This window comes from Stegodyphus dumicola, chromosome 11 (genome assembly GCF_044657685.1).
Source record: "Stegodyphus dumicola isolate Sdum_Otavi_A_Nest chromosome 11, ASM4465768v1".
In the NCBI taxonomy this organism is placed as follows: Eukaryota; Metazoa; Arthropoda; class Arachnida; order Araneae; family Eresidae; genus Stegodyphus; species Stegodyphus dumicola.
Window position 1 is genome coordinate 113,232,253 of NC_140778.1, and position 22,833 is coordinate 113,255,085.

General features: G+C 30.1%; 1 protein-coding gene across 2 annotated transcripts; it reads left to right on the plus strand.

The window, feature by feature from the left end:
- Window positions 1-2,811: 2,811 nt before the first annotated feature.
- LOC118180530 (uncharacterized) lies at window positions 2,812-22,149 on the plus strand. Of its 2 annotated transcripts, XM_085827104.1 has the most exons (6): window positions 2,814-3,051; window positions 3,660-3,723; window positions 5,759-5,861; window positions 11,367-11,498; window positions 19,345-19,428; window positions 21,751-22,149. In XM_085827104.1, the coding sequence occupies exons 1-6, from the start codon at window positions 3,041-3,043 to the stop codon at window positions 21,786-21,788; spliced, it is 432 nt and encodes a 143-aa protein (XP_085683230.1). In that variant the 5' UTR covers window positions 2,814-3,040; the 3' UTR covers window positions 21,789-22,149. The 2 variants fall into 2 exon arrangements, with proteins under 2 accessions (XP_085683231.1, XP_085683230.1); XM_085827105.1 differs by lacking the exon at window positions 19,345-19,428 and having other exon boundaries at window positions 2,812-3,051.
- The last annotated feature ends 684 nt before the right edge of the window (window positions 22,150-22,833 follow it).

Below are 22,833 nucleotides of genomic sequence, written 5' to 3' on the forward strand. Positions count from 1 at the left end.
GCTGCTTCTTGTACATGCCATTTTTACGCTAGTACCGGTAACTTTTAAAACAAATTATAACTACTAAATTCTTCATTCATATTCACAAACCACGAGAACTGCTACCATGTTAAATAAATCGATATCATATGAAGAAGCAAGTCGAAAAATAAGAAACGTATCTTTTCACATATTTTATTGAAACTTAACAACACGTGCACAACATTACATCGGCATCCATAGCTCGCACACAGAGAAGAGAGAACTTGGTGTTGCCAATACGGTAAATATAAATGTACCAAATTAACAATCAAAGTAATGATGTTTAGACAAGAATTACGCTTATGCTCAAAATGCAGTAAAAAAAATACTCAAAATGCACTAAAAAGTGGTTTCATGAGATATATAAAATCTTATTAGCAAAAACTGTGATTTTTATTATCTCATCATTTATACAACGTATCACATTTAATAATTAAAAAGAGTTATGTGATACAAACGCCATATGTTTCAATGTTACGATAAACTAAATCGTCCCTACTCTCTCTTCCCGAGTGACGCACGCCCCGCGCACTGGGTTAGTCTATTTCTTATAAGGTCCATGAATGACAGTCGTTAGTTCTTTGCGTTTGTTTACATTTGTTGCATCAACAGTTTCATTTGATTTGTGTTGTTGATTCGCTATTATACCTGGTCAGAAATTGCAAATTATGCCGTGTCGTTATGTCAGAATTTAGAAGGAAATCTAGAAGTCAGGATATCACATACCATCGTTTTCCAAGTGATCCAGAACTTCGTAAGTTATGGATTGTTCGCTGCAAAAAAGCAGATAATTCCAACATCGAAAATGCAAGAATATGTGGCCTTCATTTTACAACTGATGACTACACACGGCATCTAAATGCAGTATTGCTTGGTTCAACTTCTAAAAGGGTACTGAAAGCTAATGTTGTTCCCACTTTACATCTTACATCATCATCGTGTGAAAATAACTGACCAATACATTATATATGTTGTACTTCAGAAAACTGAAGTTAATCACGAAAGAAATATTTTTGACACGAATGATTCATCCAAATTTATGCTAAAAAGAGATAGAGCAAGGTGTTAGTCTCGCAAAACATTGAAACGATCATTGGAAAATTTAGCTTCCCTTTCCTCCAAAACGGAAAGGCTATAAGCTGATAAGATAGACTGTGCAACTCAGTTTACACCCAGTGACACATCTAATTTGTTTGAAGGGACACATCATCCAGTGACACATTTGAGTTAGTCCTTACAACCAGTTAAAATATCTGCTTATTTTTGTAATGAATTTATGTAGTTTTCACACATAACTGTGATCGAATGGGTACATTAGTATATGTAATTGTACATTTATAGGTCATTTTACTAATATTTTACATTTAAATTTAAATTTTTTCTCATCTTAAATCACTTTCTATCATGATCTTCATTTTGTGAATGAGACTTATATCACAATGAGATATTTAAGCTCAGAGTCATGTTTACCAATATTGACTACATAAATGATTAGCTAATTATTAAATTCGCTTATACAACTTCAGTCACATGCCTATGTGGTTTGGTTACTTTCTTTACATCTCAAAAGTAATTCTATATATTGAAGCAATGTTTGGGTTAAGCATTGCGTACGAAGTAAACTGATATATGCTTCACCCCGATGAAAGAACAGTTTCTCAACCACACTACCAAGAAAATATCGAATCAGTGAGTGACATATTCCTATCAGTGTTATTTAACTGAATCTGATATAATTTAATTAACAGAACTAAGTGAATTTCCCCATGCTTGACCCTGAAGGGGAAAAAAAAATATGTGTATTGCGTTGGAATACAAATAGCGAAAGAGTAAGTAAGATATTCTCTTCAGTGTTATTAAACTGCTGCATATGTCTTTAATTTTGATTCCATATAATTTGTTTTTAATTATAACGGAAAGAAAAATATTTAAATACTGAACACTATTTCGAGTATCACAAAAGTATTTTAAGAAACAAGGCGATATAAATACAGTAGTTACTAAAAATATTTAATTTGCACGCAGGCTTAATTGAAATTAAGAATTAAAGAAAGATTACTTTTAGATAATACTGAAAATATATGTACTCTGCTGACATCTGAAGTGAATCAATATAAGTGACCTTTCACCTTAAAAAGACTGTAATAAGTCTATTTTAAAAATATATTGACGTTATAAAGAAATTTGTAGAATTTTATATTAATTGAGTATGAATTTGGTGATTCAAATTCTTTTATATACTTTTTTACTTGAGATCTGTAATTTAAACTGAAAATCACGATCATATATTACTCACAGAGTATCAAAATTCATTTGTATTAGAAAAAAAGCATGAGCCATGAAAACATATGGGAAAATACTTTTTGATTATGTTATTATCATGGTTTTGACAGTTCTGCCTTCATGTGTTCTATTCAACAAGATTTATTAAGTGCAGGCAATACAACGTAAAAATATTTAAAAATACCGCGTTTTGTAATATTTAGTTTCATTAATTGAAATATCGTTTTTCATATTCTAATGCTTTCATTTAAAAAAAGCATGTTTACAATTATTTTACCATTCATAAGAATTCTGAACATAAAATAAACATTTGCTTTGACAAAATACTTAATAGCAAAGTATATACCCGGTATTTCCAATATGTTATTATACATACTACATATAAAATGATCATTTTGCTTTAATTTACATTTTTTCCATTACTGAAATCATGCAACAGACGCGTCGACCGATGTATCTTGTCACTCGAGTGACGTCACTACCAGCAACCAATGGCATGCTTTTTCCGTTCCTGCCCTAACCTTTAGTATATTCAAGAACCTTGCATAACAGTATTCGCTGACTACATGTATGTGTGTTAGAATATGTCTAAGTCTCTCCAGCCATTTTTCAATTCATCTCTCCGTAAAACTGTATTGTATACGCTGGAATACGTAATTTCCGTTCTGTAACCTCACTTTTTTTTCTGTGCAGTGCGCGTGGGATCGCTCGTTTAAGCTCGGTAATTTTTTACGTTATGTACTTCAAGTAAGTTTTTACTATCGTTGCTATTTTTTCAGTATGCCTTCCATTTTAAGCGTAATTGTTAAGTTCAAAGGTTTGTTAGACGGTAAAGTTATTATATAATTATGTATTGTAGAACAATTATGTGCATGCATTGTACAGCAAAAGATATATTGCGTATGATTTTCTGCCTAATCGTATTTGTTTCTTATTTGTATAACTTTAGGCAAATAGCCATCACGTGCTTTGCCATAATCAAACAAACCAAACCTTATTTCTTAGTCACCATTATTTATTTCATCCTACCTTAGGCCCACTAGCGGCCGAGTCGCTGGACACACCTAGTTCGGTCCGATGCTCGAATCCCGCAAACAAGCTGGCTACATGGGCGCCTACATGGTTGCCCATGTTTAGCGTGTATATGAGCCACTTTCCCTTAGAAAGTCCTTCACAAAGGCATCCCTTTGCTTAGGCAGATAACCAGCGAGGGTTTGCCGCAATACCAAAAACCAAAACAAATCATCCTATCTTAAACTTTAATAATAATTTTCATTTTCTTATTTTTTGTTATTTCAGTTTTATTATACGTTCATTAACGCAGATTCATTTCTTCTTTATGATATCAACCATAGAGAGAGGGAGAGAAAAAGAAAAGCTGACGATCGCTACTCCTATTACAATTCTTCTTACAAGAAAGTAAGGGATTTTATGCTGCTCATGTCATAGTAATTATTTAATTGTTTGCTACTGAAAGAATATTTTAAACAATTATATATATATTATTCTATCTATTTGAAAAAATGAATCTCTTTGTCCAAATGAAGATAGTGATTTTGATGAAATTACAGTAAAGGTTTTTCATGAATTCCTTTAGCGAAAATCATTTAGATTCTTAATTTTCATGCATATAGCATGTATATATTATACTTGATTTTTTGAGGATAGCTGGGTTAGTTAGAGGGAATTTAATTTTCTTAAAGGGTGAAGGGGTTAAAGCTTGGTCCTAAGAAGACCATTTGGGATGGTTTTGCAGGAAAGTTAAGAAGGGGAAGGTTTGAGGGTGTGAAAAATCTTATAGGTAAAGGTCTTGGTTTTTGTGTAGCAAGCGTAAGCTGGAAGAGGTATTTTATTTAATGTTTGAAATAGGGATACGTGTAAGTGCGATATCACTGACGATTTTAACTTTTCGTCACCTACTCTTGCTGACTGGCCTCAGTTCATTGATGAAATGAGTTTTAATCACGTTGAGCTGATGCCTGAGAAAACAGGTGGTAAGATTGTCGAAATTGATGAATCCAAGTTTGATAAAAGAAAGTGTAATAGAGCAGTGCTCCGCAACCAGTTTGCCATGAGTAGGATATAGGTGTGCTGCAATCAAATACATGTATTTGACATTTTGCAATTTTTTATAATGTATTTAATACACAATGACAATTTTTTTTCCTTAAAAATGTCTATTTTAAATGTTTTTATATATTTCACTGTTGTGTGTGTGATTGTAAGTGTGACAGCATTTGAAATTTTTCGGCACTTCCTTGATAACTCGGAACTCTTTGGTGTGCCACGAAATTCCAGAAAGATTTTTTGTGCGTTGCAGGTGAGAAAAGGTTGCGGAGCACTGTAATAGAGGACATTGAGTGGAGGGTCAGTGGGATTTTGGCACGGCGGAGAGAGGACTCGAAAAACGTTTTCTGTTTGCAGTATTTAATAGCACTTAGAGAAACATTATTCAATGTCATTAAAGAATGGATAGAACCAGATATTTTAATTTATAATGATTGCTGGAAGGTATATGATATAATTTCACTTGAAGAATTGGATCACATAAAAGTTAAGCATTCAATTCATTTTAAGAATTTTGAAGCAGAGTGTCACACAAGCATAATTGAAAGCACTTGGAGACGTACTAAAAATAATTTTTCTTACACTTCGGAAAAACCATGCAGCCAGCCCATTCACAAAGTTTTAACCTGAGACCGATCAATATTTTACCGCTCGTCCGCTAGTAAGCCAAATGACTGAAAAAGACCAGATCTGTTGTGATTGTGAAGTTTTTTGACACCTTTCCTCGTCTTTTTGTTTGATTGTAAATTAATTTTGAAAGAATGTTTAAATTCAAGGTTTAAAAGCTGTTTATTTCTCGTTCCTCTGCTTTAAGGAACATATTTATTACAAAACAATACCTAGTGAACATTTTTTAGCTATTTACTAATACTCTCACATTTTCAATTGGTAACACAGTTCATGATAGAACAGCAGTAGAACGTCATATTCTCATGTTTTCCCTTAATTTAAAAATTTTTATTTTACTATGTGTTTTGCTTTTTTTTTTTTTTTTTTTTTTTTGTATTTCAAACAATGTTAAGTTATTGTCTCGAAATCAGATTCAAACTATTACAAGCTAGACCATTGCCCATTAGTGATATATCGAAGGACCTTTATTATAAGTTATCTTTCGCTTGCTGATTTTCAATTTGCTGTGCTTTAAGAAATGTATTTTGTAATTGCCCACTGTAATTACCATTTTATATATTAGTTTGTTTATGATTTTTAACTTTTCCTAGTAAAAATTCACAAAATTGTGTGAAATAAACTGAACCTGAATTCACGGTCTCATGTTTTAAATTAGTTTGTTGATGATTAATTTATCTTAAGTCTTGAATTAAATCTGACTTTCTATTCATGTACTGATACATGAATTCCTTGATAACGCCATAAAACACTTTTATAGGTAAAGAGGTGTGAAATACAATGTTATTTTGAAAGCAAACCCAGCCTTTGTAAAAACCTGTACTGCGCTTTCTTTCACCAAAAAGCTAGGCCAGGAGTTAAAGGTAAGTTAATAATTTTACTTGTTCGTTTCTATATTTATCTTCAATATAGGTACCCTGTATATTAGTACTTATTAACAAAATATTTTCGTCTTATTTTAATCTTAAAAGGAAGATAAATCCTTTCTGTATGTGATCTTTATTTGAAAAATGCCCATTATTAAAATTGAATTATTTAGGAGAGGAAAGTAGGAGTCTTTCATATCGTCTTGGGATTTAAGTGAATGTTGCATTTAAAAAGTACTGCAATTTTGAGCTTTTACCGCATTGATGTTTTGATTTCTGTCGATCCACTTTATGACCGCTTCAGACTGAAACAGATAACAGCTTAGACTTGTTGAGAGTGGTGCGAGTGTTTCTTAGTACAAGAGTATCTTTGCTGCTATGTGCACAAATTTAGGTTATGTACAAGTATCCAACTGAATGTATCAATCATTTTTAAATTTTGCTATGATCAGATATGAATAAAATTAGTAGACTTGTACCTTCATATAAAGACTGAATGCCTTATAAATTTGGACACATTTTAAAAAATCATATATAATCAGTAAATTTTTGCATTTCATTTCAATGTGATTTGCATCTTAAGAGTTTATATGAAGGCATGTGTTTTTTAAAGCATAACTTGTAATTTCTTTAAGTTTTTTGCTAATATATAAGAGTTTATTATTAAAAATTATGTAAATATTGGTACTTTTCTGTTATCAAGACCAGATTCAGAAGTGTGTATATATATGCACTTCAATATAGACATGTGTATGTATTTGCATAGATGTATATGTGCACACACAGATACAAAGCCTAAAGTAATATAGGGTAGTACATGCACATATACACGCATACAGTGAATACATCTATTCATACATAAATTTCTGGACCCGGTCCTGATAACAGAACAGCATATGAATATCTTACCTTATTTTTCTTCAAATACCTATCTAAATCTCAAATTCAAATATAAAAGCCGAAAACAAATGTGTTTAATTAAAAAAGAAATGTAGCTGAACTTGACATCTGTAGAATATCCGAGTGGTTAAGACCACTGAATAGTGGGAATTCAATCCGGGATCAATCCCAGGCAGGCAGACTTACACTATCCGGGCCCAGGACAGGAAATCCTCTTTATTGAAATGATCACCATACAAAATGTCAACAGAAATATACAATTAGTATGTACTTAATTGAAATTAAATAATTAAAATGATTTGGAAAACAAAATATCTTAAGACTAAAGACTAGAAAAAACATGAACTTGCATCTAGTAAACAAACATATATTACAAAAATGGTATTATTCTGCCATTTTTGATTATTTTAAGATTATTTTGTAATTGTTCTTTCCATAAAAAGCTAAAACTACTTTTTGCGAGCTTTGAATTCTTAAAATATTTTTATAGCTTCATCAAAATCAATATTTTCAGTGCAAAGAGGAAAAATTGTTAAGTCTTGCATTTGCATGCCAAATCATTAAATCTTGCATCAAACATAGGCTTTAATCAACTTAAAGCTTCTCTTGAAAGAAGCAGCTGAAACAAACACTGTCAAAAATGTCTTTAATGCCCATAATGAGCCTTGAAAATCCACCTCCACAATAAATTTGAATGTTTTCAGTACAGACCACCTTTTTAGTTTTGTCCTTTTTACATATTCCTGTGTATAGGTACATGTTCTTAAAAATGTAACTGTTCTTCAGTGCCCCTCCCTGTTCAGAGGTGTGGGCAGATGTCTCTCTGTATGCTTCTGTGCAAAGGCATCTCTTCCCATAGATAACTCTTGTGAGATTTGTACAGAGTCGTAGCTAGGGTTTTCAGCATCCAGGGACAACTGAAGATTTTGTGCCCCCTACTGCTTGCTAAGGATGGAAAACATTTAATTCTAAAATGTCGTAACATCAGTTTGGCGCCCCTTGGATTCTGCGGCCGGGGACTGATGCCCCTTTTTGCCCCCCCCTCTAGCTAAGCCCCTGGATTTGTAGTATTCAGATAACTAATCTAAACTCTCCATTGCCGAGAACTAAAAAAATTAGTGCAAAGTTTGAATTTCCTTACAGATACAAATTTTCAGTGTAGTAATTTTGCATAAAAGTTTTAATTATTATTAAGTATGTTAAGTATTATAATAAAAAGGATTATGCTAATAAACAGTAAAGTCTATAAAGAATATATAGTAAATTAGTACACAATAAACTTTTGTAGACCACTTCTAAAGACGGCAAATATTTCTTGAAGGATAAACTAATACTGGTATTGAATGTCTGTTTCCTAATTTTAGCACACTTTTACATAAGTGCTAACTACACCTCTTGTAGTTGATTTTAGAGAGTTAAAATTAAAACATAAAATTTAATAGAAAAATAGTTAGAGCTAAAATTATAACATGTAATGCAACACAATAATACATTTAAAAACTCTTATTACAGAGTTTTCATGGTATTATTGTGTTGCATTACACTTTTGATATAATTGCTATCATGAATGTGTACAAATTCATCTGAAAATGGTTTAAGCCCTATTAGATTTAAAATGGTTTAAAATCAGTGAAATGCTTCATTATAATTAGATGAGATTTCTTCATCCTAAGATGGAAATTTAAAAACTGTTTTCATCAGTGATTGATTGAACCATCTCCTTTCCATTAAATCGTCCCGCAGTATTTTAGGAATAATTCAGTGTATTCCAAGTTTTAATTATAAGTTTATTTACAAATAAAAGTTACCTTTGAGACAAATACCTGTGAATTTGAGATTGTATTTAACATCTGAGTACCTTAAAAATCAATTCTTTGAAATTTTGTCCCTTAAAAATAAAAAATAAAACAAAATTGTGGTAAGGGGTTCAAAAAAAAAAAAAAAAAAAAAAAAAAAAACTTCAAATATTTCATCAACCACCATTATCTTAGAATAGAAAATAATAAAAAAATACAAAAAAAAAATGAAACATTATTGTGTCAAAGCACCCTTTAAAGCCATTACAGTTTATGAAGGCGCAAGCATCTACCCATGACAGTACAAGGCTTTTCATAAAAGTTTGAACACTTTTATGCAAATTCATTGGTTTTCATAAAAGTGCTATGAATTTGTTTCTTCCTTGCTGAATTAGAAAATCAAAATAGAGAAGTAAGTCTTGCATAATTCTGGTTCGGTAAAAGGTTAGTTTTTTCAAATTATAAATTTATCTTCATAAAGGTGTGGGCAAATTTTCTGACAGAGATTTCCGTCTGCCTGAACAGTGCAACAAGGTTTAAGCACTTTTATGATGAAGAATCATTAAGTAGAGCTGTTCTGTTTATTGTGCAATCTTAGGTATTATTCATACTGGATATTTTGTAAAATTGTGCTTCAAAGCCTTTTCTCAGTACTGTCAAAAGTCGTTAATCCAGACTCCTCGGGACTTTGGCGATTCCAGATTATCGATTTTTCCGGATTATAGATCATCAGTTTATAGTGGATAGTTTATAAGGATCAGTTTATAAGGATAGTGGTAAGATGGCATGCAGAAATTATAAAATTAAAAATATGAAACCGTAATTTATGAAATAAAGAACAATTATGATATGAAGGGTATCAAAATTTACAAAAAAGCTTAATATTTATTTGTTTACATTATTAAACATTTCTTTAAACGTAAGTTGTTTAAGTTGCTATGTATTTATGTGATAATATATTCTCCTTAATTCTATACTCGGATGTAATTTCTTGTTCAGTTACAAAGTTCCGCTGTTCAAGTTTTATAATTGCTGTGTCGAGAATACCAACTAATTTGTCAATCAAAATTTTTTTCATTTTCGATAGCCTCTGTCACTTTCTTCGCTATCGGAAGCGAATTATAATGACGAGGAATTTGATTTAAATCATATCAAAGATGCAGTACATCGAGATGAAATACTAAATTTAGTAAAGAATTATAAGCCAAATAAAATAAAAACATCTGCCCTGAAGATAAGGATAGTGCTGACAGATCATTCATTGCGCGCAGCGGCGTTAAAGATAAACAAAGTTTAAAGTTTAGATAAACAAAGGATTTGCCTTTATCCATTTTTTGCAGCAATTCCACTTTTTGCTTAATAGATTTCGAAACACACTTTCGCTTTTTAGATCCTTTACATATCGGTAAATGTATATCAGAAATTCTATTTGACATAATCGAAAGTTCAAGCTTACTATTATAAAATTGCTCTAACAATCTGCAAAAAATAATAAGCCGAATCCAATTCGAAGGTAAGGAACAACGCAATCTGCAACATTAACTGAATTATATAATTTTAGCTTAGCTTATACTGTCCGTTATACATTAAACGAGCATTCATAAACGTATTTTGCACACGCGCACATGCATATTCGCAGCCGTAAAGGTCTTACACGCATGCGTCAAACCGACGCATGCACAGAAAGTTTGTAGCTTTGAGATCCAGATTATGGGTGTCTGAATTAACGACTTTTGACTGTATATGCTAATGGTGTATATATTTATGAGCTGTGCAATAGCAAAAATAATTAAATGTTGATCATGAATGAGATTTGCAAGAGAAAAATTCAAAATGTTTTGAATTCTTGATTTTCGTTTGCCAAGTTAGGTTTCAAGATAAACTCATCTGTTACATTTGATAAATTTGAAACAAATAAAATTATTATAATACAGTTCTGATAATCCATGATTGTTTAAGCTCTGATTGCTCTATCTGCTTTCAGTCTTGAATTTTACCAAACAAAATTCTTATATTCGGATCTAAAGAAAGTTTAATGCTGCATATACTGTAGAAGTATTGGGTTATTGTGAAGCAATAACCTAATACTTCTACAGTGAAAAATATATTATGCCTTCACTGGGACTCAAACTTGGACTACTCGAATATGCACCAAATGTGCTACCATTACACCACAAAACCATACTAGAAGGAGGGAGACAGTACCGTATAATACTACATTACATCTTGGTTATGCTACAGCATTAAATACATTATTGTTATTTCATAGAAATAAAAGTTTAATTGTGATACTGCATTCTATTGTAAATTCTGTACATTATTGCTAAATTCTGTCAGAGGCCGCGTAACTTCTTGATTTCTCAGTTTTCATAGCTCAAAGGCCCAGATGTAACTCAGTCATAACTCAAAAAAGTTAAAAACCCAATCATAACTCAGTCCCAGATATGGTGAGATCTGGTATTTTTTGTTTATTGCGTTATTTGTCATTACTTTAACTTGAACTAAAAAAATATATTTACGTAACACCATAGAAACAAGTTTCTTTCATCTTCTTGTAGGATTGTTTAATCCCCCCCCTCAAAACCTGATTGTGAATTTCACTTCCTGTTGGTGGTAAAAGCTGGAAATAGTCTTTTCATTAAAATTGTTTTGTTATAAAACATGAAATATGACATTTAAACTATCTTTTGAGTATTATTTTAGTTATATGTATATTTACATCTTTCCTTGATCTTTTTTAGTTCTTTGAGGGTTATTATATAAAGATTCAGCAGTCTATGTATGATATACTTAATCTATTTTTCAGTTGAGTCACCTGAGGAAAAGTTGTCAGATCCTAAAGAAGAAACTAAGGCTACAACTCTTAATGAGATGAATTATTCTCTTCACATGAAGACTGATTTACCTGATAGCTGTAGCAAAACAGATCTTGGTGAAAGTGAGCTTTCTTCATATTTTTAATGGGCATGCGTAAAACTGCAATATTTTTCTTTAAAAGTACAGGTTTTTATACAGTATGCATAGTAACACTGGAAAACTAAAATTTAGAGTAGATGACCTGTTTAATAGAATTTTTGCATTATGTTTCTTAACTTTTAATATGCATGTGCTGAAGTAAAATAATCATGTTGCATGAGACCTTGTCATTATTTTAAGATGGCAAATTATTGTCATGAGTTAAATGTGTATGTATTGAATGTATCAATCTAATTTTAAAATCCTGAATATTGGAATAAAAGTTTGTAAGGCAATAGAAAGCATTTTAATTTTAGAAAAATTATAAATAAAATTTCAAACAATCAATTACAACAATCAAGACAATGTAGCCTGTTTTATGCAGTTGTATAATAATTGCATTCAAATTAATTATTCTAAATTAAACAAAGTTATTGCTATTAAATACTGTAAAAGAATTAAAAGCAGGATCTTATTGAAACCATGTTGCTTAGATTCTGATGTCATTAACAGTTAGGATATTAAGTAATAAGTTTGTACTTCAAATCTGATGTTAAATTACTATATGTCTTGTACCTAAGATACTTATATCAACTTGTTCTATTAAACATTTTATCATGAATTATGCCATTTCATATACTATGTAATTTTTATTTAATGAACATACAGTTTAAATATTAAGTAATTTTAATTTTTACCTAAAATGTTAAAATATACAGAAATAAAATCATACAGTTTAAATTAAAAACAAGTTCCAAAGTTGAAATGAATCTTACTAGAATGCAAAACAACACATTTTCACCGGTAATTTTTAAACTAAAAGTGAAGTAATATTTGCATTACTGCGGAATTCCAAAATGTAGTTTCGATAGCATGATAAAAGTAAAACAAATAAATAAAATATGTAAACAAATGCACATGTAGTTTCTTTCATGTTAATGCTTATTGCATATTGCAAATAGCCACAAACTCAATATTAAAATGCAACCTGACTGTTTACTGAAAGCATGTAATATTATGAATAAATATAAGAGACAACAATCAAGAGCATACATTAATCACTGTAATCTCCCCCAACTTGCAGAACATTCAACTTACATAAATTAGCAGTTTTGTGAAGACACAAAAGCCATATATTCAAACTGAGACCAGTTGTTGAGAAATAAGGATCCCCGAAATTAAACAATTTTTCTTTCTTCTTGCATTCAAAGAATATCTGAGAGCTTACTTTAATTACTTGCTTTTTAGCATTTGTATTTGTTGCTAATTTACTCTTGAAATGGATTTGAAATGAAATACAAAATACTTCTAAAAAACTGCAATTGACTTAGAAGAAAAGTTGAAAATTATTTGCCTATATGAAAGTGATCTGTGCCAGTACTGAATATGATAGTGAAGCATAAGATACTAAAAGTGTGAAAGGTGCATTAATGATGAAGAGCACAATCATACCAAGAAAGAATTGGGCCAAATTTCAGTGGTTGAGTAATTGCTATCTATCTGGATTGAGGTTGTAATAGTGAAACAGGTGTCATTTTATTATTTTGTTTTATTATCCAAGAGAATGGTATGTATAATCCATGTAGAAAGATTTACATGAGATGGCTGGCTAGTGGTTCCAGAATATTAGCTACTGTATCCATTCTGAAATATCATAACTACAAGGCCATCCCGAAGAAAAATGTGTATGATCGCACTGTCTATTACATACATATTTGTGACATGCCAGATGACACCATTATAATACTCAAATGATTCTGACTAGACTTAAATATGGAGATGGATAAAACTTGCCGAAGAATGGCATTTTTTCTCACCAACACCCACCTCCACTGCTGACTATCTCACTGCAGAACTAAATTTGATAGCATTAGAAGCCAGTGCAGCATTTGTTTTCTAAAACATGAATTCTGTAGGAAACTAAATAAAGTCTTCATTTTAAAAAGTTTAAATCGATCGAAGCATTTCCCAATAGTCAGCATAATAATATTCGTGATTTAATCTATCAATCTCTAGAAACATACGGTGTCTAACTTTTTTTGTATTTTATTTTTATAATAAGTTTGAGATCATAAATAATGAGTAATTTCAAAAATAATTTTAATACTACTTAATCTAGCAGAGAAATTTTATTGCCATTACTCAATTTGAAAATAACATCTCAAGATTTCTGAAAAGTTCAGAAAATTAACGGAAGTGCTGCATTCATTATGAATTCTTTAATGTCACTTCTCTGGATTGGAATGCAAATCACAAGATTGACTTAAACTCGTATTGAAAGTTTGGCATCATTCTTCTTACTTGAATTTGTTAATTGAACGCGAGTTGGTTTGTTCCTCTTCAGAAGTCGACCAATGACGATAATTACTTAGTTTATTTAATTTTCATTTAAAAAAACTACGTTTCTATATTTCATGATTAAAATTCAATTTTTTTAAAAATGCTATTGGGAGATAATATTATATATAAATATATTTTAAATTTAAATAGCTTTGCTTGAAGCTTTCTGCTCAATATTTGCTTGTGATAAATATCTGCTTTCTGCACCCCATGTGAAAGCTTAGCAGATCAGCTGTGTTGCTTATTAATAATTTTGGAGGCTTATAAAGAATTTTGCATTATTGTACAATTCTTATTTCAATTATTATAATATATTGTTCTAGCTAATTTTCAAAGGAATATTTGAAACAATTGTGTTTGTTTAAGAAAAAGTGGTATTATGTTTGAGTTTTGCTAATTAAGTTGATTTGAATTTGCATCTTAACTATATCCTCATTTTGTCACGATGCTCACTCATTCTAAAAATTAGGCAGACTTGAGTGGGGCAAGCTGTTTGGTGTAAGGTTAGAGAAACATTTTGTAACTGTATGAGTGTTTGAATTAACATGGACTGCCTGCCATCTGGTTTATCACTTTCTTCTACCTTACATACGACTAAAGCCTAAAGGTAAACTTGATTGGTGGTAGGTTCAGATTCTGAATTGTTATTATTAGATACCTGCAAATTGCCTATATTAAAACTTGGTTAGATAGTGTACTTACAAAAAGTTTTAAAGCTAAGTTTCTGTTCACAGCCATATTCGAGCAACTGGTAACCTTGCGTTTTATATTTTTAAAATTAAGCCTCACAGGTAGTAAGGTAGAATAAATTTAGAGTAATATCTGTGTCTATGTGTACTTGCTTATGTAGCAAGTTTCATAGTGAAAACTTCCCTCATTGGTAAACTGTATGCAGATGGTTAAGATTAGATCAAATCCAAGATATATGTTGACTGTTTAAATCTTGATTGAAATTGACTGTTTAAATTGACTGTTTAAATCTGAATTTTAATTTGCATATTTAGAAATATTTTGTAAGTGTTTACCTGAAATTTATTATAAATTTGCAAGTGAAATAAATGTATATTTTGAAATTTAATACTTTTCCTGTAATTGTAATTTATGGTTACGGTAAATAATTACACCGGTACTTTTCCGTTTTGCCGGCGCGAACGATAAAGTCGCCAATAATGGTAGAACTGATGCCAAACGGAATATCTTCGCTGGTAACCTTTAACGCCTCATTTTCAAAACAAGTCGCAGCCATTTCTTACCAGATTGATTGTTTCTTTCAATACTGGCAAACAATTACATAGAATAGTTACAAAGAAAATTAAACTTTATGCCCTAAGACCATTAGCGGTAATTAAGTCAATTAGGATGTAATCACACCGCTCGCCCGAAGGCGAAAATATAGAAAAGGCAAAATTAAGGGTTAAATTCATCAATTCTAATGAGAATGCACTAGGGAAGTAGAGCACTGAGTAAGCTATTCGTACAAATTGAAATAATTCTTGCATTTAAACTTGTATTCCAAATTAAGATTTAACTTGAAATTAATGTAGATAATTGAGAGAATTATATATTTGTAAAGTAGCTTACGTGAGATGAGATCACTTGGGGTCACGTGATACGAACCGGTGAATCAGGATGTAGAACCATGATAGCATAGTAAATTCTTAAATTAATGTTTTTTACGAATTTATTGCCTTTATTTATTGGCTTTTTACAAAATTTTAAACCATTTTAAAATGTTTATACCTTTAAAATAATAAATTCTTAGAAGTAACATTTGTTAAAATTTTTTATGTGCATACTGTATGTTGTTGCCAACAAAGTCTGCTTGGCGAGTTTTGCGCCGGCGAAACGGAAAAGTACCGTAACACCTCAATTTAAAGATGTAATAACTGAATGATATCAAATGATTAACTGATAATCGAAACATTTTAATAAGTTTGTGAAATGTAATAAAAATGAAACATTTTTATTAATTTATCAAGCAATTTAATATACATATTGTAATTTTAAGGAAATAGATATTCAGGGTTCGTACGGTCCTTAAAAGTCCTTAATTTTTCAAAAATGATTTTTGGTCCTTAAAAGTCCTTATTTTTGGTCAAAATGAATAAACGGTCCTTAATTTTGCTCATTTGACATTTCTTATCATTTTTAATGATTGCCATTATAAGTGTGAAATGCGATTTCTCATGAATATGGAATTAAAATTACACGGCTCTTAAGCAATCTGTTGGCGGATTTGCATTGCAAATGATAAAAAAACAATTAGCTACCCTAGGACGAAAGTATCGGGTGTCTGATTGGCTATTCACCCAATCTTTCGAAACAGGTGTTATCCATAAATTTATGCAGATTGTGATGAAAGCGTGAAGCCGGAAGTTCTTTAAGAGGCGAAAGTAATGATGAAGGTGCTCGAGGAAAAAAAAGGGGGTGGATTCTGAAAATCTTTGCCGAAATTAGAACAATTCCAACCTGGAAGGCCACAACCCCTTCGACGCCAATAGGAATGAGATGCCTGGAAAGTGCATTTTCAATAAACTGTGACTTCATCAACCTTACTACAAAGACTGGATATTGATGGATGACAATCCTTATAAAGCTAAATGTGGTCTTTGTCTGAAAAAAATTGAAATTTCTAGAATGGGAGAGTCAGCTCTGAAAATTCACATGAAAATTAAGTTTTGTTTTATCATTTCAATTTGTTTTTACACGGTTATGCTTACCTTAATTTCTGTATTTGTTTGAATTAAGCCATAAATTAACTTTTGATCACCTTCTACAGAGTTTATTCTCTTTTGCACATTTATATATGGGATATCGGAATTATGAGTTTATTTCTGCAGAGGGTCTGTTATCGATTTCGCGGGAAATCTATTGGCTTCATTTCGATTTTAGGTCACCAAGTGCAAATTCGGTAACGCTAGCCGAAAAAATGTGAAGTTCGGAAATATGTTTTGAAGCTTCAATAGACAATTAAGTACTCTTAAAGAAAGTTTAATCCTATGCACAAGGTATCCGTTGCATAAGGGATTTGGCTACTTTTGGCAACTTTATGATGAGCAGTAAACGGGACATATACGATGAGTAGTTAAACGAGTCATTTTGGTGTTGGTGATAATTTTCAAAATTGCACCAAGGCTGCACCGTATACTAGAATTTTTATTAAGTATTTTTATAAAAGGAATACTGCTTTCAGAAGAATGTTATTGAATTTTAATATCGCATCAGTTATCCAAATAGTTGGTCGATATAAAATTTCATTGTGATAATGATTGAAATTATCTTTTGTTATTAAGCTAATTTCACCTATTTATAACTAGAAATTAAAATGAAAGCTAAATCCTGAATAAAAAGTCAGTGTTGAAATAAGGGAAAAATAAAAGAAACAGAAGATTAATAAATTAAAAGAAAATGACCGATAAGCGGAATGGTTGCTACACGGAGAAAATGTGTTCATGGTATTGCCAATATAGCATTCTTATGGCAATTTTAGCGATGTAATGGAATCTGTGCAGGAATGCTTGCCTAGAATATTTCGCGATGTCTCAATTTTTTATCGATATAGTACATTTTTTAAGTGTTAAAATATAATGAGTAAGAAAAATTCATGCATTTTTGTTTAACAATAAAACCAATTATTGCAGAATTTTTATCTTTGCTCCATCATCTGATAGATAAAGAAATAATGTTTTAATTAAAATTTTCTGCTGTGAAAATGTGCTTTTACCGATGGTTTCAAAATGTCCCAGCAGTAGAAAGAGCCATTGAAATATGAGATGACTTGCAACTATACGTTAAAAACGTTGAAATGGGGCAGTTTAAAAAAATTCATTGAAATCCTTCTCAAATATTTTGGAGGCAACTAAGGATAAAACATTTCTTATAAAATTAAATTTTTTTCTCTCTCTGTCGAAAATATTATTGCCTTTCCTTGAATATTATCAAAGCGATAAACCACTTATTCCGTTTTTTGCTGAAGATATTAAAACTTGTAAATGATTGCTTTTAGCACTTTAAAATTTTGAAACTAGAATATTTAAAAATAATTAAAGCAGAAAATCTTTATAAATTTAATTTTAATGATCCAAATTGTTATAATGATAAAAGTAAAGTTTATTTGGGATTCATTGGTGAGTAGTTAATGAATGATAAATGCCGCAAGAAGGACATTTCACAAGCTGCAAGTTTTGCATTGAAACAAGGTCAACAATGTGTCTTAACAATGGTACAACACTTAATGGCTAAATGTCCAATAAATTATTCTCTTATTCGAAATGCATCTTGTGTATACCTACAGTTGATGGCTAAAAGTCCAGAAAAAGCCCAGAACAAAATGAAAATAGTTCTAACCGTATTAACACGGAATAAACATGTTTTACAAGATAATTGTGGTGAAATTCTGCTGCAGTTTGGAGAGATTCTAGACAAAGTAGTTAAGAGAAATTTACATAAATTTTCTACTTTTGATTTCCAAAATCTTTCTCTTGACACATTTCTCACTTGTTATTTTCATGATTTCCACTATTCTAAAGTATGAAAAATAGTGAAAATGATTCTTATCTTGTCACATGGACAGGCCTTTGTGGAAAGGGGCTTCTCTGTAAATAAAGCAGTTGAAATTGAAAATTTAAGTGACTCATCATACATTTCTCAACGCACAGTATTTGATTACATAAAATTTTCTGGAGGTATTCTTAATATCGAAATTAATAAAGAAATGAGATCAGCAGCAGCTTCGATAGATGCCTTTAGCAGATGAAGCCGAGACGAGCAGGAACATTGATTTGTTTATCAAAACATATGAACTTAGAAGAATAGTTAAAGAAAAGGAAATAGACATAAATAAATTAGATGTTAAAATATCTGAAAAATTTTCAGATTTTAAAAAAGCATAAATGTTTTGTATCTTTTATTGCATAGTTTATTATTCTAGTATCTTTCAAAAAACCAAAGAAATGTATGTTTACAAATCTGTTATTTTAATCTGCAAAATATTCTTACATTGCAATTATAATAGTAGTTGACTGTGTTTAAATAAATATCAAATAAGTTAAATAATAATCATGTAAATCTCTAAAATATCCGTGGCTGTTATTACTGTGAAATACACTTATACAAATTTTTCAAGAAATTATGTTCTTAATTTAATGTTATCTACATAACTTGTAGGGAGTTAGTTTAATTTTCAAAATTGTTTTATGTTAAGTATTAAGTTTAATTTTCAAAATTGTTTTATATTAAGTATTAAATTGAATTTACTAATAGTGCATACATAATACACACTTCTGTTACTTTCTTAAATGGATAATTGCTTTATTCTATTCGTTTTTTTTTTTTTTTTTTTTCCTCTGATAGGTCCTTAATTTTTTTTCTTTGATGGTCCTTAAAAGTCCTTAATTTTCATGTAAGGAAATGTGTACGAACCCTGATATTGTAATTTTAAAGAAAATAAATTGTTATTTCGCAGAAATATTTATACATTAAATTTTTAGAAGTTGAGAACTTCAATCCTGAAGCAGAGAAGCTCCCTCGTTTACAGGAGATTTTAAAAAGGGACGATATATTTTCCACACCTGGTAAAGAATTTATGATTATTTGAATTTCCTTTTAGCTTTAATTTTTATTGGAAATATTCTTACACAAAATTTGAACACTTTTTCCTAGTAGCATTCTTTTCCTTATTTTTTCATGTTTCTTAATTTACAGATCCAGTTAAAATTAACTTTAGCATACATGCTGTATATTTATTCTTTTGTTTATTGAATATCGATTGTGATTTATGTGGCAGATCTTTATTTTATTGGTAATATGCAGTTTTTTAAACCAATATTCCTATAATTTATCAGAAATTTTATTTATGTTCTTATTTTTTAAAATGGAAATCGTTAAAAAGTGGATACTTAAAGTTCATGTCCCTAGGAAATTAAGTAAGTTCTTGATTTTTTATTTTGTTGATTGATATGCAATTTCTGATTACCCACCTATTAATAAAATACAGTGTCATATGCTTTCACAATAAATTTTTCGCGATAAAGTCCTTTTCCAGTCATGTTTGCAATACTGAACAAGTAAATTAAAAATTTTCATTAGAGAAATCATTTATGTTCTTTTTGATTGCTTAGTGAATGAGCCCATGTGTTAGTTTGTTCCGAAAATGTTAAAATTTTAGTACACTTCAATTAAAATTTTGACTTTTAGAGTCTTTATTCTAAAGAAAAGATTTGAAATATTGAGTGACAAGAAATTAAAAATTAAGGAGATAGAAGCAAGATTGGATCTACATAAAATAATTGTTTTTGCGCATTCTTCAGGAACATTTTCAGATGAAAAAGTCGCGGATACCTTTATTCAGCAGTTCAAAAACAGAATTGCAAGTTTAAGGATTTTAATCAGCTCTTGTGACGTTCAGAATTAGCTCCAGTTATCTCTTTTTAAACTGAAATCTTAATTTCATAGGAAGAGATCATGCTGATGATGACATCAAACATATAACTATGGAATATTTTGAAAATAACTTTCAGACTGAATTCCAGACGCAGAGTTGCTCATTTAACGACATGAACAGTGTTTCAATGAACAAGAAAATAATAATTTTTATAGAAGTATTTTAAACAGGAAATGTTTAGATTTAGCCATGTATGTGAAAAAGTGGGGTATGTTAGAATCATGTAGTAAATAAATGTTGCGAATGAATACAAGAAATAATTCTTGTTAATTTTAAGATTAAGCAGAGATATACAATTACTATGTATAGTATTATGGCAGTACAGTTCATATTATGAATTATATATATTAGTTCTCATTCTATGATTCATATTGAAATCATCATTCTACTAGAGATAAAAAAAAAACTAGAAATTAATTTTGAAATAAAAAATAAAATATCATTTTAGGATGTTTTTACATCACTGCAGATTTTGCATTCTTTGAACATGTACCAAGTGTTAATGAAATACAAACACTTTAGATCAATTAATAGTGATTGATTTCATTTTGAGAAATATTTTTTTTCTCATCAACAATGAAAAGTGATAATTCAATGTATAGATATTAAAATTTTTTCTCTGATGCACTTACTTTCTATTACTTCTTGGCTTATCAACTTTGTTATTATTTTAGAAAATTTGCTGTGGTATCAAAATTGTTTTCTTTGCACACAGTTGCATTGTAAAACTTTGCTACATTTATTCAGTGATAAAGTGGCTTTTAAGAAAATGTGATGTCATTATAAATCTACCTCATTCCTGTAAACTTTTATGCATGTCCATTATTTACATATACCTATGTATTCACCTCATTATTTTCTGTTATGCATGAATGAGATTTTTAATGCTAATATTGCTATTTATAAAAGTGTTATGAATTTAAATTTATGAAAATTGTCATAAAGAAAACATTATCCATAACATTTTTCAAAATAATTAGCATGCATTTTTTATTTATGTGTTATATCACCATTTTAAAGTGATTTTAGATAATATATCATGGAACACTTGCACATTTAAGAAAATAATAACATTTGTATTAACTCCTGTCACAGTTTTGAAGTTTTTACTTTCCTTTCTTCCAGAATTTCCATGGAAGTCTAAAGCTGAAAACTTCTCTCAGTCTATTTATAATAAACTTCTTTCAGTCTATTTATAATAAAATATAATATATATTTTATTATAAATAAACTGAAATATATAAATATTTCAGTTTATTTATAATAAAATAGAACTTAATATTCTACTAGAAATCGTGTCTCTTTCAACATTATTAAGAAATATATTTTCTTTGTAAAGACGTGCATGGCTAAAACTGAAATTATGAAAAATATTTTATTGCATTTAAATATGATATTAAAGGCTTGTATATTATGTATTCACATCCTTATAATCTTTCATTTCTATTTTCAGGGCGACAAACTCCGTATAAATACATACGTCTTTCGTAGCTGCTTGAGAGTGTTCTTATCTTTTCTGATAAGATTTTTTATGTTCAAGATAATTTTGTTATGAAATATAAGGGAAATAGGTCTACTGGAGAACCCGTCCAAAAAGGGATAATGTGCCTAGCATCATACCTCAAAGGTGGTGTGGAAAATGATGCATTTTTTAGATTAATTTTTGCATTTGTATAGTTCATATAAGAAAGCAGATTTTCCCCCTTTTATTTATATTGGAGGAGATTAAAATGAAGATTGTGATGCACCAAATCAAGTGTGCTACAAATAATAATTGAGCTTTTAGCTCTGTGCTTTATATTAGTTATACTGTGTTGGTATACCTTTTGTTAATAAAAATTTTTTACTTGCATTCTTACATTTTTCTTAATTAACTCATGTTTGTTGATTATTGTAAAGCATGCAAAAGCTGCCGATCTTAAAAGAGGCACTTGTTGGAAAATTCTCTCATCCAAGCAAGCTTACATTTGTATTACATTAAGGAAAACCACAAAATTGTTTTGCATCAGGAACTAAATCAGAGACAAATTACTTACTTTCAGCAGTTTCGTTCTTTGCTAATTTCTTTAACCCTTTGTTGCTCAGTATTCCACTAAATGGAATGCCCAAATTGAAATGCTTCTGAAACCGTTAAATTCAACTGTAAATGGATAAAAATGCCTTTATAATATACTTTGAACTTTTATTTTTAAATAGTAGATGGCAGCATATCACAAGGAGACCCAGAATTTTCACCTATGATGTGTTCTTAAAATCCACTTATTTTCAAGTAATTTTCTCTATTTTTTGTGATACAAAAAGAAAAAACTGTTTGAAAAAAATTTCTGTATAATTTTAATAGCTGTATATTATTTGTTCTATATATTTTTTAAAATTTTTCATACAAAAAGCATGCACAGAATCATCGAATAAAACAGGGTGTTCCATCAGCGGGAACACTGCACCTTTAGCGATCTCATGCTATTGCGCATCAGAACATCCATTCTGAGGAGAAAACATCTGTTGTATATGTTTTCTGTTTCTGTTATTTTGGGGG